At 66.5% G+C, this 14,704-nt stretch overlaps 2 protein-coding genes across 4 annotated transcripts in view; one reads left to right on the forward strand and one right to left on the reverse strand.

Moving 5' to 3' along the window:
* BRF1 (BRF1 RNA polymerase III transcription initiation factor subunit) overlaps positions 1-14,704 on the reverse strand; it is a 34,510-nt gene that overhangs the window by 2,496 nt on the left and 17,310 nt on the right. Inside the window, exons 5-14 of one of the 2 annotated variants that reach the window (XM_054567783.1) lie at positions 12,698-12,770; positions 5,634-5,783; positions 4,735-4,828; positions 3,797-3,923; positions 3,296-3,335; positions 3,117-3,209; positions 2,246-2,509; positions 1,171-1,232; positions 647-728; positions 521-576 (exon numbers count right to left, since the gene is read on the reverse strand). In XM_054567783.1, coding sequence (XP_054423758.1) covers positions 521-576; positions 647-728; positions 1,171-1,232; positions 2,246-2,509; positions 3,117-3,209; positions 3,296-3,335; positions 3,797-3,923; positions 4,735-4,828; positions 5,634-5,783; positions 12,698-12,770 — 1,041 coding nt within the window. Of the gene's footprint in view, positions 1-520; positions 577-646; positions 729-1,170; positions 1,233-2,245; positions 2,510-3,116; positions 3,210-3,295; positions 3,336-3,796; positions 3,924-4,734; positions 4,829-5,633; positions 5,784-9,069; positions 9,178-12,697; positions 12,771-14,704 lie in introns of those variants that run through there. The other variant, XM_054567784.1, reaches the window with a different exon arrangement.
* Positions 9,333-12,063, forward strand: BTBD6 (BTB domain containing 6). Of its 2 annotated transcripts, XM_054567785.1 has the most exons (4): positions 9,333-9,745; positions 9,907-9,997; positions 10,134-10,252; positions 10,417-12,063. In XM_054567785.1, the coding sequence occupies exons 1-4, from the start codon at positions 9,387-9,389 to the stop codon at positions 11,447-11,449; spliced, it is 1,602 nt and encodes a 533-aa protein (XP_054423760.1). In that variant the 5' UTR covers positions 9,333-9,386; the 3' UTR covers positions 11,450-12,063. The 2 variants fall into 2 exon arrangements, with proteins under 2 accessions (XP_054423760.1, XP_054423761.1); XM_054567786.1 differs by lacking the exon at positions 9,907-9,997 and having other exon boundaries at positions 9,618-9,745.

Below are 14,704 nucleotides of genomic sequence, written 5' to 3' on the forward strand. Positions count from 1 at the left end.
CCCCCAGGCCACCACGCGGCGCCCCTCCAGGCCCCACAGACGGGGTGCCGAGTGCCCTGCGCTCTGGCTGTGTCGACAGCAGAGAGGTGTGGTCTACAGACTTCCTCCCGGGTGCCGAGCGGCAAGCCACCTGCCGGAGCCCGTGGGCCGCCTCTCCAGCCCACCAGCCCTCACCTGCAGCCCCTACCACGGGCGATGACCGGCCAGGCTGCGGGCGGCCCGAAAGCGCACCCCAGCGCCCGGCGGGCCCAGAGAGGCTCTCAAGCGCAGCTCTTCGGCTGCCGCACACCAGGCTGCCTCTTCTCTGGCTCGGTCACAGGCTTCACGGCCCCTGAGGGAGCCCCTGGCCAGATGGCATGGCCCAACCACCCGCGGGCAGCCAAGCCCCCACTGCAACCAGCAGAGGAAACGGGCGACAAGACAGCAGGCTTTGCAGGCCACGGGGGCAGGGCGGGCCGCAGCGCCGGCTAACAGCCTGCCCGGGGCAGTCGCTGAAGCCAAAGGGCGGGCTGGTCCCCACCTTCTGCTCCTTGTAGACGCCCAGCTCCTTCTCCTTGGCGATCCGGGCTTCTTTCTCTGAAAGGCCGACGAGTGCTGGGTCAGCAAGGGCCTCGCACTCGCGGGGCCGGAGCGGGGCGGCACTTACCCCTCTGTTCCCGCAGGTACTCAGCGTTCTCCCGCATCCACAGCTCGGCCTTCACGCGGGCTTCCGCCTCATTCAGGATGTACTGGGCAGGGCACACGTCACACTCAGCGCCTGCTCAGCCGCAGCCGCGAGCGCCCCTTCCACTTGTGCAGCGGGCGGGGGGCGGCCCCGACCAAGGGGGGGGCGTGCGCACCGCACGGACGGCCCGTCCTTGGGCGCCTGCGCGGACACCCCGCCCCGCCCCGAGACGGGAGCGGGCTGAACCCGGAAACTCGGGGGCAGCCTCGGCGCGACACCCTTGGAGCCGGCCCGGGCCGCGCCGGCCACAGGCCCCACCCCCCCCGCGGCGCTGGGGCTGCGGGTCTGGCGCGGCAGGGGCGCCGGGCCAGGGTCCCCGTGACGGGCAACGCCCGGCGCACGGTCCCGGCGGGACTGACGGCAGCATCGCAGCCCCAGGCCCCGAGGGCGCAGCCCCGCCCCCCGCCCCGCCCCCCGCCGGCCCCGGGGGCAGACCGCGCGCTCACCCTGTCGATCTCCAGGTCGTCAATGCCGCTGAGGTCCAGCTCGCCGTCCCCGGGCGCGCCCTCTAGAGGGAAGCACGGCTTCTGGTCGGCGCTCCGGACTCTGCCCCGCCCGCCCGCCCACGGGGCGGCCGCTGCTCTCCCGCGCTGCTCACTGCCCGTGTGGAGCAGGACGCTCGACGGGGCCCCGGGGCACAGCCCCCAGCCGTCCTCAGGGAGCCCCAGCGTCTGTCGGCCGCCCCTCCTGCCCGAGTTGGGTCAACTGCGCCGCCTGCCAGGCTCCGAAGTCCAGGCCGCCCATCTCATCGGCGGCCCCTCGCCACCCGCAGACCCCGCGGCCGCCGGGCCTTCCGGGACACTCACAGCGGAGGCCCTGCCAAGGCCCCGCGCTCCCTTTGCTTTCTCAGCCCCAGGCAGAACGGCCTCTTCCTGCTCCAGGGTCGCAGTGTCCCCACGGCCGCAGGGCCTCTGCGTGTGCCCCCTGCCCTGCGCTCTACGGGACCCGCCCGCATCGGGCTGCCACCACCGCCCGGGCAGGACGCCGCTGCCGCCTGCCCACGGCACGCAGTTCACTCTAAGCCGCCGCACAGCCCCCGAGCAGCGCTCCCTCAGGGGCAGGCCCGTGGGGCCCCGGGGGAGGCCGTCCCCGCAGAGGCCGGGCTGGCGGCCAGAAGGACCCGACAGACCCGAAGCTGCCCTCCTCCTGGAGCCGTCGGCGACCGCGGCCTTCCCCGTGGGGGGGCCGCCGTCCCCCGCTCCGTGGCTGTCCCTGTGGGGCTGGGGCTCAGCGAGCGATGACTGTCTGGCCACAAGGATCGTGCCCTCGGCCCCCATGTCCCCACCCGGCTAGAAAAACGCAGGACGGACCCAGGATACCGGTCCCTGTCCCCGTGGGTCCTTTGTGCCATGTGGCCATGGCTTCTCAGCTGAGAGGTGCAGGATGCTGCCTCCAGGGCCCCACAGGCAGGGTCCCAGGGGTGGGGGTGCCCGGCCGGCACCAGGTGTTGGCACAGGCCACCTCCGTCTCCCACAGACCAGGGGCGCCCAGACCCCGCCCCGGCCCTTCCCCCGCACTCACTCGGCTCCCCGGTCTGCGAGATGCACTCGCGGATGGAGTCCGAGATGCCCAGGCTGGCGGCCGTGGGCAGAGGCCCCAGCAGGGACTCCAGGGCGGGGGGCTTGCCGCTCCCGCTGGGGCCGCCCGCTGCCTCCGAGGCCCCGGGCGCGCCGCCGAGCAGCTCCTGGTAGAAGTCCTTGTTCAGGTGGCTGGCAGCGGCCTCCAGCTCCTCGTCCTCGGCGTCCTCCTCACCAAACAGGCTGGCCACGGGGTCCTCGGCGGAGCCTGGGGCACAGTCCCACACTGCCCATCACTGCAGGGAGCTAGGGGAGCCCGCTCTTGTGTAAAGACGCTCCCACCCGCCGCAAAAGGGAGCCCGGGACACCAACGTAAGCTACTGAGGACGGGAGAGCCACCAGATGTCCTTGTCACAAAACGTGCCCGCCATCGGCTGCGGCCGACACCTCACGCCTGATGTGGAATCAACACAATGCAGCCACAGGCTTGAATACAGCAGCTCAAAGGGCAGACCACTCGGAAAACACGCGAGAAAGGCTCCTGCTGCCGGGGCAGCTGTGGAAAGGGGCTCCCTGGGTGGCCTGTAGCCGTGTGTCCAAGGCTGAGCTCCTCCCCCAGGAAGCAGGCAGGGCCGGCCCGTGTCCGAGGACAGGAAGCCGTGCGGACGACTCCGGCCCGGGGCAGCTGGACAGGAGGCAGGCGGGCCCGGTGCTGGGGAGCCGCCTGGGACAGGGCTGGGGCCTGAGGGACAAGGCAGATCCAGGAGCCCCTGGACCCAGCACAGGGCGCGGGGCCCGCTGGGGTCCAGAGGCCTGGGAGAGGGGACACGGGGCCGCGGGTGGGGTGCAGGCGAGCAGGGGCGGGGCGGACTCACCATCTCTTGCGAGGCTGGCCAGGGCCCCCTTGGCCTTCGGCCGGCTGTTTTCTAGCTCAGTCTCGATTGCATCCTGATAGCTCGATATTTCACCTGAAGTGACAAATCAAGACCAGAGAATGAGCACAAAACCTCTTCCCTAGGGGCCGCGAGGTGTCCGTGGCAGAATGGCCAGTTACCTTCGACTTCCTCCAGCTTCTTCGACAGGACTTGTTCAAGCTGAAAACAAAGAGGACGAGAACCCTGAGCAACGGGCGCGGGGCCCGTGCCCACCAGAGGCGGCGAGGCCCCCGTGGGCCTGTCACAGATGTGGGGGCCCCCGACGCCCGCCTGGCCAGGACTGTGCTTCACAGGTGCTGATCAGAGGCAAAGAGCAGCAGTTTCAGGGGCCGGGAGGCGTGGGACAGCTCTGGCCCGGGGTCCCCTGACTTAGTGACCAGGCCCTGGAGTGGCAGCGCTTCCCCGGACTCCACACTGGATGCCCCGAGGGACAGTCTGGGAGGAAGACCTATCCGCCCCACCCCCGCACCTCCATGTGCCCACCTCCCCCCACACGCACGCTGCATGAGGACCCGCCGCTCTGCCACACGGACGTGTGGCGTCGGGCCGCAGAACGCAGTGTGAGGCTCCAGCACAGAAGGCGCGGCGCGGGAGGCTGGCGTGAGTGCACGCGGGCTCACCTGCTTCATCCGCAGCTTCCGCTGGCCAGCCGTGTACGACGGGGGGTCACACTCTTCCTCCAAGTCGATCTTCATAAACTCGTCCACAGTCAGCTGACTGGTGGGGGTGTCTTCAAATTCCGTGAGCCTGGAACAGAGCCGGGAAAGGATCTGATGCCCCTGCAGAGCCAGAGAAACTGGCAGCCAGTTTACTAACAGCCCCCGGCGGCCGGGGGGCCCCGGCCCAGCACCCGCTGCTCCGGGAGGGCACAGGCTCCCTTCCCTACGCAGTCCCGCCGAGGGCTCAGCCCTGGCCCGAGAAAGGAGGCCACGCCCCCTCCTGGCTCCCCTGGCAGATCAGCGAGGCCCAGGGGAGAGGGGAGCCCAGCCCGCGGCTGCGTGCCTGACTAGAGATCAATCTCAGCTTCCCACAGTCCCCACGAGCTTCAAAATGTTCAGTCAAAGAAGTTTAAAAATAAGTCTAAGTGGGATGAGCACAGTGTCCCATCTGCCGTGGAAAACGCCCCACAGGGAGGGCAGCAGGGGTGCAGGCCCAGAGCAGCGGGGCGGGGGCAGCCGCGCCGCCCGCCGGGCGCGTGTACATGGTGTGGGGGTCGTGTTTGAGCCCAGCCTCCAGGTGACCGTCCCTCGGGCCACACCAAGCAGGACACAGGCAAGGCTGCCCTCAGTGCCCGCTTCCTGGCCCTCCTGAGCTGGGACAAGCCTGCAAACCACTTTCCGCTGGAACTTACCTTCGCGAGAAACAAGGCCTGCAAGACGGCGCCACGGGGCAGGCGGCGTGGCCCCAGGAGAGGCCTCTGCAGGGCTGAGGGCGGCCCCTCCGCGACCAGGCCGGGCAGGGTGCCGGCCAGACAGGAGGCAGCAGGCCCCTGGGAGGGCCCCGCCCGGCTGAGCCTGATGGAAGCGCGCGCAGCCCCGCCCCCAGCAGCACCACCCACCTCTTGCGCAGCGTGGACTCGCACACCTTGACCACACTGATGACCTCTTTGATGGTTCTCCGGAAGTCGTGCATCCTGGCCGCCACGAGAAGTGCTGGGGAGGAAGACGGGGGCCTGAGCGGCAGAACGCGCTGCGCACCGAGCCGGCGCCCGGGCCGGCCCGCGCACGGGGGTTCCCTGCCGGGTCAGGGGCCCCCACAGAGCCAGAACGGAGGCCACGCACAGGCTCCGCCCGCGACTGCCGAGATTCAACAAAGCGCACAACGTGCTGCATCAGACCCTCGGAGGTAAGCACAGGGGAGAGAGGGCACGTTTTCTGAGAACTGCATGTAACCCCTGGAGAGAGGACCCGCTAACTGAGGTGCCTGTGTGGGAAACGCTGGCTGGTGAAGGAGCTGAGGATCCAGAGGGACGGGGACAAAGGGGGCGGGCCCGTGTGCCGGGCGCGGTGACCACTGCTGGGCGAATGGCTCTGGGCCACAGACTCAGGGGCCAGGCTTCAGGCGGGAAAAGACGATCTGCGAGCAGAGCTGAGCCTGCCAGCGGCTGAGCATGAGCACATGGCCCCTGGCATGCAGAGAGGAGTGGACCTGCGGACACTGGGCAGAGAGGAAGAACGAGGGCCCTGCCAGCTGGAGGGGCCGGGTGGGTGGCAGGTCCAGGGCCACCAACAGGCCCAGCGGCCCCTGCAGGTGGCTGCCCCCGGGGGCCAGGAGCCTCAGCCGTCAGGCCCCAGGCCCAGGGTAGGGAGCCTGGCAGTCCCGCCCCTGCCCCAGGCCAGCAGAGGGCAGCGGGGGTGGGAAGGCATCCTCAAGGGCACAGGAGGCAGCTCTGGGGACAGCCCGGTGCCCGTCCCCTAGAGGCCAGCGGCCAGGCCAGCCTGACTCCGAGGCCCCCACCTGCCCCGCAGAGGCCCGAGGGGCGCCGGCCTGTGTGCATCCAGTCCCTCTTCATCCTCTGCAGAAGCCTCAGGGCCGTCATGGACACCTCGTGGTTCTTCTCACCAAACTCCAGCAGGTGGGCGAAGCGGGGGATGTACAGGCACGGGTCTGCGGCAGAGACACGTCTCAGCGCCCACCCCGCACCCGCCGCCTCGCCACCGCGCCCAGCACCCCCAGCCCAGGGCCACCCTCACCGGGCCTTTCATCACCCAGGCTCCCAGAAACATGCAGCCTCCCTGACCCGCAGGTGGGGCCCTCACCGCACGCCCCCTCCCACGGCCAGCGGCTGCTGCTTCGCTTGGCACTTCGCGGCAGGCGAGGGAGGTCGAGCTGATTTCTAACGCACTTATCGGCCGACATCCCTCCCTGTGGAATGTCGGCCTCTGTCTTCCGCCCTTTTGTCTACAGGTGCACACGTGCGTCTCTTCGCCTAAGTGCCTCCTCGTTACTCGGGAACCCAGGCACACGGGTGTGCACACACAGACCCTCGCCCTGCGGCCAGGGCAGGCTGGGGCCAGGCTTCCTGGGCAGCAGCACCAAGTCCCCTAACAGACTTGGCTGACGACTGTGACAGCCGCGGCGGCGTCAGGGCCACGCAGGGGGATGATACAGCACAGGGGCGAGACCTTCGGACAGGGTTGTCCAGCAAAGCCTCACTCAGAGGGCCGCTGGGGCGGGGGCAGAGGACGGAGCCGGGGCCGGCGGGGGGCCCCGGGAGGCCCAGAAGCGGTGGGGGAGCTCGCCACCCCCCGCAGCAGCAGGAAGCCGTGGGCAGCCCCTCCGCGAGGGCCTCCGGCACTGAGCTCCGGCCCCGCGGCCCCGGGGCCCCACAAGCACCTGGCGCCTGCTGGCCATGGCTCGCGCAGAAAACCCAGGGACGGCTGCTGAGGCCACGGAGGCTGGTGGCAGCCCCAGAGGCAGCCCAGGAGCCCAAGCGACTGAGTCGGCCCGAGTGGCACGCTCCTCGCTGACTGGCGGGCACCGCCCCTCGGTGGTCCCGCCAGGGTCGTCATCCAGCCGACGCAGGCCGCAGCGGTGCCCCTCCCCCTCCCAGGCGAGCAGGCGGCAGGGAGGCCCACGGTGCCTGAGGCCACATGGCCACGCGGCCACCAGGAGGCCAACTCAGGTTGAGGCTGGACAGCCCCCGTCTACCTGGGTGTTTTGTTTTGGATTTGCTTTTTTGTTTTGTTTTTGGTGATTTTTACTAAAACAATATTTTTGGGAGAAAACCCAGATATATTTTATAAATAATACAACTGTTAAGGTTTCTGAGTGGTTTAAAATAAATAAACCATCACAGCTGGGGTTTAAAGGCAGCGTAAAAGATCTCCTCCTAGTTTGGGTGGGACTCTGACATAAGTTTAAAAATACTGCTGCCTTGGCTTGTGTGGCTTAGTTGGCTGGAGAATCGTTCTGCAACCAAAGGGTCACAGGTTTGATCCCCGGTCCGGACGCATACAATCCCCCTTCAGGAGCAAGCAACCGATGCTTCTCTCTTGCATAGATGTTTCTTTCTCCCTTCCTCTCTCTAAAAACAGCAATGAAAAAAATGTCCTCGGGTGAAGACCAAAATAAATAAAGATAGTGGTAAAACATTCAAGGCAAACCCAGCAGCAAAGGGGGCGGTGCTGGGAGGGACAGGGACAGTTCAGCTGAGAAGGAAAGGGGCAGGCAAGGGAGAAAGCAGCAAGCCCCAAACCCAGATCGCAAGGCCCCAGTGCCGTGTCAGCCCGCAGACGGAGACAAAACTCAGGGGCGGAGCCTGCAAGCGGCACTCAAAGTTGATGCCGCAATGCAAACACAGAAGACTGCGCCGAGCCCCCCAAGCCGGGGCGCCAGGACGGTGGGCTGCAGCGGGGCGAGCACAGCCACGGCCACAGGAGCCGGGCAGGGGCCGGGCGGACACCGCAGGGCGCAGGGAGAGCACACCCCTCTGGGGAGGCGAGACAGACTCCCGGAAGCAGGCGGCAGCGGAGCAGGCGGTGAGGGCTGGGAGCCAGCTGCAAACCCCAGCGACGCGCGGCTTTAACACAGACCGCACGCTGGACAGACTGCGGGGAGAGGGCTCAGGGTCTGGGAAGTGGGCACCCCCCCACAGCGCACGGGGTGCGCGCTGTACAAGAATCAGCCCTGGCCGGGCTGCTCAGTGGGTCGGAGCGCTGTCCTCATACACCCAGGTTGTGGGATCGATCCCTGGTCGGGGCCCATACAGGAACCATCCAATGATGCATCCATAAGCAGGACAACAAATCGATGTCCCCCACAAGAAAATCAATTAAAAACCTATACAATATATGTATTTCAAATTCAATGCCCTACAAACAGCAATCATGCCTCTCCAAAGTCTGTGGGGCAGTTCTGAAAACTGTTAGAGGACAGGGAAGCCCTCGATTCATCTGGGGAACATCATCTCACAGGGCGTGCCCTTTGACCTCAAGTGCAAGAACACTAAGCATGCCCTGGCTGGGTGGCTCAGCTGGCTGGAGCACCGTCCCGTAGGCCAGGAAAGGTTGCTGGTTCAGCCCCCAGTCCGGGTGCACGTGGGAGGCAACCAGTCGATGTCTCTCTCTCTCTCTCAAATCAGTAAACGTATCATTGGGTGAGGATTAAAAATAAGTACTAAATATCAGCCAAGGAAAGATAAACATGGTCTCCTCATCTCCAAACAAACTACTACGAAATTAGAGAACAAACTTAGACTTAAATGTTTTGTGAAGGAAGAAATATGCCCTGGCTGCTGTGGCTCGGTGGGCTGAGCACCGACCTGCAAACCAAAGGGCCGCTGGTTCGATTCCCGGTCGGGGCACAGACCTGGGCTGCGGGCCAGGTCCCCAGGAGGGGGCGCGTGAGAGGCAACTACACATCGATGTTTTTTTTCTCCCTCCCTTCCCATCTCTAAAAATAAGTAAAATCTTAAAAAAATAAATAAATAAATAAAGGTTACAGTTCGGCGGATGGAACATTGCCCCGGTGGCCGGTTTGATCCCCAGTCAGGGCACATACAAGAATCAGCCAACAAATGCATAAATAGGTGGAACGACAGATCAATATTTCTCTCTCTTTCCTCCCCCCACCCCCCAAAATCAATACGTAAAAAACAAAAACTAACAAAAGAGCCCTTGGGCAGGTGGCTCCGCTGGTTGGCGTCCGCCCAGACCCCAAAAGGCTGTGGGCTCAATCTGGGTCAGGGCTTCCACCTCCGTTCAGCGCGCATGCAGGAGGCAAACGCTCCATCTCGCTCTCTCCCCCACCCCTCCTCTCCCTAAAAACAAAACAAAAAAAGTCAATAAACATATTCTCTGTTGAGAATTTTAAAAGAGTAAAAAAATAAAAGGCCCGGGGCATGAGGAAGGCGCGAGATGGCAAACAGGCCCACGGCCAGGTGTGGACTCACTGGTCATCAGGGAAATGCGGTCGCCGCCCGCCCGCGGGCTTAGGGCGGCCCCCTGGGTCCACGCGCGGCCTGCTGCCGGCCACAGCACCCCTGCGGGACACAGCGCGACCGGCCGCCCCGAAGCCGGCGCGCTCCAGGAGAGGGGCCGGGGGCGTGCTCGTCTGCGCGGGGCGGGGCCGCGGGCACGTACGTCTTCCGCGCTGGGCGGCTGGGGCGGGGCGGGCCGGGCTCCGTGACGCGCAGTGACGCGCAGGTGAACGGCGGGCGCCCCCTGCGGCCGGGCGGCGGGGCGAGGAAGCAGCGCCCGCTGCGGCCCCATGCTGCTGCCCCTGGCCTGTCTGCACGGTCGGGTGACACAGTGTCTCACCGCGCTCCTAGTGCTGGCGGAGCCGCCCCCGAGGCCCGGGCGCGGCGGGAGGGCGCACGGCGCACCGCCCCCGCGCGCGGAGGCCGCCCTGCCCGTGAAGATGGCCGCGGAGCTGTACGCGCCCGCCAGCGCCGCGGCCGCCACCGCCACGGACATCGCCAACAGCAACGCCGCCGCCGCGGGCAGGAAGGGCCTGCCCAGCGCTCCACCGCCGGCTGCGCCCCCGCCTGCACCCTCGCCGCCCGCGCCTGACAACAACAACTTGGAGAGCCCCAACTGGCAGTCCTTCCACCCGACGCTGCGCGAGAGGTGAGCCCGGGCCGCTGGGCCTAGAGCCCGCGGCCCGGCCCCGCCCCGCCCCGCCCCGCCCAGGCCCCTGTCCGGAGCCGGTCTTTCAGCTCCTTCTCCCGAGCTGGGGCGGAGCCCAGCGTCGTCCTGCGCCCTGAGCCTCGTGTCTTTCCGCTTCACAGGAACGCGCTGATGTTCAACAACGAGCTCATGGCCGACGTCCACTTCATTGTGGGGCCCCCGGGCGGCGCCCGCAGAGTGCCTGCCCACAAGGTTGGTGGAGGCTCGGCCCTTCGAGCTCCCCGAGCCACGCACCATTTCCTTTTTAAAATATGACTGTCTTCTACCCTGGGTGGGGCCCCGCTGGGGCAGGGCGCCCAGGGCTCAGGACAGCTCCCTGTCTCCACAGTACGTGCTGGCCGTCGGCAGCTCCGTCTTCTACGCCATGTTCTACGGGGACCTGGCAGAGGTGAAGTCGGAGATCCACATTCCCGACGTCGAGCCTGCGGCTTTCCTGATCATGTTGAAGTAAGTGCACGCCACTAGCTGCAAGGCCGGGGGGTGCTTTGTTGCCTGCTGCCCCACAGCCCGCGCCCTGCGGGGAGGCCCGCGAGGACTGATGGGCTTGTCTCCCAGGCGCTGGGTGCCCGGTGCGCCCACAGCACCTCTGACGCAGTCCCCGCCCTGCCTAGGTACATGTACAGTGATGAGATTGATCTGGAAGCAGACACAGTGCTGGCCACTCTCTACGCTGCCAAGAAGTACATTGTCCCCGCGTTAGCAAAAGCCTGTGTCCACTTTCTGGAGACAAGCCTAGAAGCCAAGAATGCCTGTGTCCTGCTGTCTCAGAGCCGGCTGTTTGAGGAGCCCGAGCTGACCCAGCGCTGCTGGGAGGTCATCGACGCGCAGGCTGAGATGGCCCTGAGGTCTGAGGGCTTCTGTGAGATAGACTGGCAGACCCTGGAGATCATTGTTGCTCGGGAGGCCCTCAACACCAAGGAGGCGGTGGTCTTCGAGGCCGTGCTGAACTGGGCCGAGGCAGAGTGCAAGAGGCAGGGCCTGCCGGTCACCCCACGCAACAAGAGGCATGTTTTGGGGCCAGTCCTCTACCTGGTCCGAATTCCAACCATGACACTGGAGGAGTTTGCCAATGGCGCTGCCCAGTCGGACATCTTGACCCTGGAGGAGACCCACAACATCTTCCTGTGGTACACGGCGGCCAACAAGCCCCTGCTGGATTTCCCACTGACCAAGAGGAAGGGCCTGGCCCCGCAGCGGTGCCACCGCTTCCAGTCCTCCGCCTACCGCAGCAACCAGTGGCGCTACCGCGGGCGCTGCGACAGCATCCAGTTTGCGGCAGACAGGAGGGTGTTTGTTGCGGGGCTGGGCCTGTACGGGTCCAGCTCCGGGAAAGCCGAGTACAGTGTGAAGATCGAGCTCAAGCGGCTGGGGGTGGTCCTGGCCCAGAACCTGACCAGGTTTGTCTCCGACGGCTCCAGCAGCACCTTCTCGGTCTGGTTCGAGCACCCGGTGCAGGTGGAACAGGACACCTTCTACACGGCCAGCGCCGTGCTGGACGGCAGCGAGCTCAGCTACTTTGGGCAGGAGGGCATGACGGAGGTGCAGTGCGGGAAGGTGACCTTCCAGTTCCAGTGCTCTTCGGACAGCACCAACGGCACCGGGGTCCAGGGCGGGCAGATCCCCGAGCTCATCTTCTACGCCTGAGGCGCCGCAGGTGGGCGGGCCGCGGGGTGCGGGGAGGGCGGTAGCGCTCTTTCTCCGCGGCAGCTGACAGGCTTCGTGAACTTGGCAAATCTTTTGTACATGGTTGGCTGTAGCCAAATGTATGAAATGGGCGTTTTCTACACAGCTGGAGCCTGTTTCCAAACACTGGTGATCGGGCCTCACAGCGGTTCCTACTTTGCACGTCGCGGTGCGTGTGGCAGGCGGAGGGCGGGTCCGGGGCAGGGGGCAGCCCAGCAGTCCCTCCCGCGCTCTCGGGTTTTATTTTAAGTGGTTCTAAGCCTGAGACCTTCCCTTCAAACCCAAAACCTGGGAAGAGTCATTTCCAATAGCTTATCTTGAGTTTAAATAAAGCGAGAGCCACACACAAAGGAGTAATGTTCGCGTTCTCGCCAGCCCACCAGCAGAGGAAACCTGCAGTGCTGAACGCCGCTGGGTTAGAAGCCAACTGCAGCCCAGGGAAGCCTGCAGCCAGGCTGCGCCTCCCCCATCTGGGCAGACCTGCCTCCCCAGGCTGCAGCCAGAATGCTCTGCAAGAGGCCAGGAGTCTTGCACTTGCTCAATAAGCATCACAAGCTGCTCAGACAAAGCCTCACTGTATGACGAGGAGCTGGGGTGGGGGCCCTCGTGGGGCCCGGCTCCAGCCTGCGGACGCCCCCACCCGGGTGCACTGCAAGCAAGGCAGGCTCTGTCCTCCCACAATGCACGCTCCCTGCGCTGCGGTTTGGTTTCTGGAAAACCTCGGCATGATCCCCCGGGCAGGGGAGGGACTGTGTCACCCGGCAGAGATGTGGCTTCTCGGCAGGGCCCTCCCCGCCCTGCAGCCCCTCCAGCCTCCCAGCCCACCCTGTGGGCCCTGCCTCCCCCCCCCCGGCCCCAGGAGATGCACTTCGGGATGGTGAGGGCACAGGAAGGAGCGGCTGGTCGGGCAGGCTGCAAACCGGCCTCCCGGCAGCACTGCCCGAGCCGGCCGCTCGCTGTGCCGGGGCCCGGACTGGCCCGAGGTAGTGGCTGCCGGCTGTTGCCTCACAAGGCCGCGACACAAGGCCCCGCAACGCACCAGCGCCCCTGCTTCCCTGTGCCCCCCGCCCACACCTGCGGGAGACTGACCTCGGCACGCCGGCTGTCAATCCGAAGCAGCCGCCACCCCGACAGGCTCCCCGACGCGCCGCTCACCTGGCCGTGTCCGTGCACGGCCGCACGGCCCCCCGGGCAGCACCGGCCCCGTACCTATCGCCGGCGCGTTGATGCAGAGCTCTCTCGCCAAGAGCAGGAACGTCTTGCCCAGCACGTACACGTTCACCTGTTGCAAAGAGCCACCAGGGGGTGGCGTCTGTGTTTAGGAAATGCCTGTTGTTTCCCCTTAAAGTGCACATTTCGTGTTCCTCTTCAAAGAACCTAGGCCCTGGCTGGTGGGGCTCAGGGGACCAGGTGCCAGCCTGCGAACCAGGAGGGTTGCTGGCTCGATTCCCAGTCAGGGCACAGGCCTGGGTCATAGGCCGGGTCCCCAGCAGAGGGCACGTGACAGGCAGCCACACAGGGATGTTTCTCTCCCTCTCCTCCTCCCTCCCTTCCCCTCTCTAAAAATAAAAATCTTAAAAATAAGTAACTCCAGGTCAGCCCCCTGCGCGTCCCCTGCCCCGGGGCCTGGGCCCCCCGGCCGGCTCCCTTGCCTGGTCCAGCCCGGCCGTGGGCCCGGCCCAGCGCCTGCGGGGCCACCAGGACACACAAGGCCTCGGCGTCCACCCTGGGCGCTGAGAGACGAGGGGGCGGCCTCCACCCCTGCTGGGCACAGTCCCCCTCTGCCTGCTGCTCTCGGGTCCCCTGAAGGCTCCCGGGGACGCCAGCGGGAGGGCCTCCTGCCACCCTGCCCCACGTCCCAGGCGGGGAGGGCGCGGGGGCTGAGGGGGGGCTCCCTGACCGGGCTCCGAGGGCAGGCCGAGCGCCAGCGGGGAAGCGCTCGCACACAGGCTGCCCCTGCCAGAGCGGCTGCCCCTCCGCTGGGCCCATCGCACGTCGGACGGACTCTGCAGCTAAGGGCCACTGTTTGCAGCTCATCTGTGGGCGGCTGGTCACCGCTGGGTGTGGCCGGCCAGCCCTCCCCGCTGCTCCCAAGGACGGGCAGGCTCTGCACACACAAGGCCCCAGCCCCGCCTCTGAGGGGCCGTGCCCAGGCCGGGCGCCCGTCGGCTGCGCCGCGGGACAAGGGGCCTCCCGACGGCACCCACGGGCGCAGCGGGCGCTGGGCCGCCCCACAGCTCCGGCTGGAGGGTGTTCACTGTGAGCTCCACCAGGGAGCACAGGACCAGAGCGAGACCCCGCACCCGGGAGGCCTCTCCCACTTCGAGGCTCGTTCTCGTTTCCTCCCTCCAGGGTCAGCCCGGTGAGTCCCGCGCCCAGCCCGCCCGTGGGTGCCGAGGGTCGGGGCTGAGCCAGCCGCCCGCGTGTGTCCAGCCTGAACTTGCAGGTCAGCCCAGCGACTCCCCAGGTGCGGCCCCGAGTGGGCAGAGACGTCCACCCCAGCCACCCTCCGTGTGGGCGCCTGACTGGTTCCCTGTCCCCAAGGCTGTGAAGTGAGGCGCCAGCACAACGCTCCCGCCCTGAAGGCAGGGCCCAAGCCCTTCCTGGACGGCAGTCTGGCTGGCCTCTCACGTCCTTCCCAGGCCGTCGCCCGATGCAAAGGGAGCCACGCAGCTCTGCCCTGGACTGCGCACGGTACGGGAGGGCTGGCGTCTCACGATTCCAGGGGGCTGTTCTGAGCAGGGCCCCGGGAGGCGCCAGGCGTGAGGACAGAAATGGAGGCGGCCCCGACGCTGGTCGGCCCAGCGCCTGTAGGGGGCCTGGACCGGAACGAGCTCCCCCGCGGGGGCGGGATGCGTGCGGCTCTGCACGAACTCTCACACTGCAGCCGCGTCTGTTCTCACGGCCACAACTTCTCGTTCCGGGTCCTCCGTGGAGTGATCCCCCGGGCCCAGCCCCATGGCGTGGGGCGCACACAGTGCCTCGAGGTCCTGTCCTGGCACTGCCCGGCCCCGGAGAGTGTCCCGCGCACACGTGTGCCCCTTACTGGGTCTTTCCGTCACGTTCACTCCTTTGGAGATGAGAGATTCAATGGGAAAATGCTTGCCTGGTACCAGAAGGCAAGTTTCTCTCAATGGACTGTGAGAACAGGTCAACGTGTTGTTTAAAACGTGTGCCTGCCTGTTTCTTTTAAAGAACTGCCCTTGCCTGAGGCTG

This window comes from Pteronotus mesoamericanus, unplaced genomic scaffold (genome assembly GCF_021234165.1).
Source record: "Pteronotus mesoamericanus isolate MK-2021 breed Mesoamerican mustached bat unplaced genomic scaffold, CSHL_Meso_final contig_192, whole genome shotgun sequence".
Taxonomy (NCBI): Eukaryota; Metazoa; Chordata; class Mammalia; order Chiroptera; family Mormoopidae; genus Pteronotus; species Pteronotus mesoamericanus.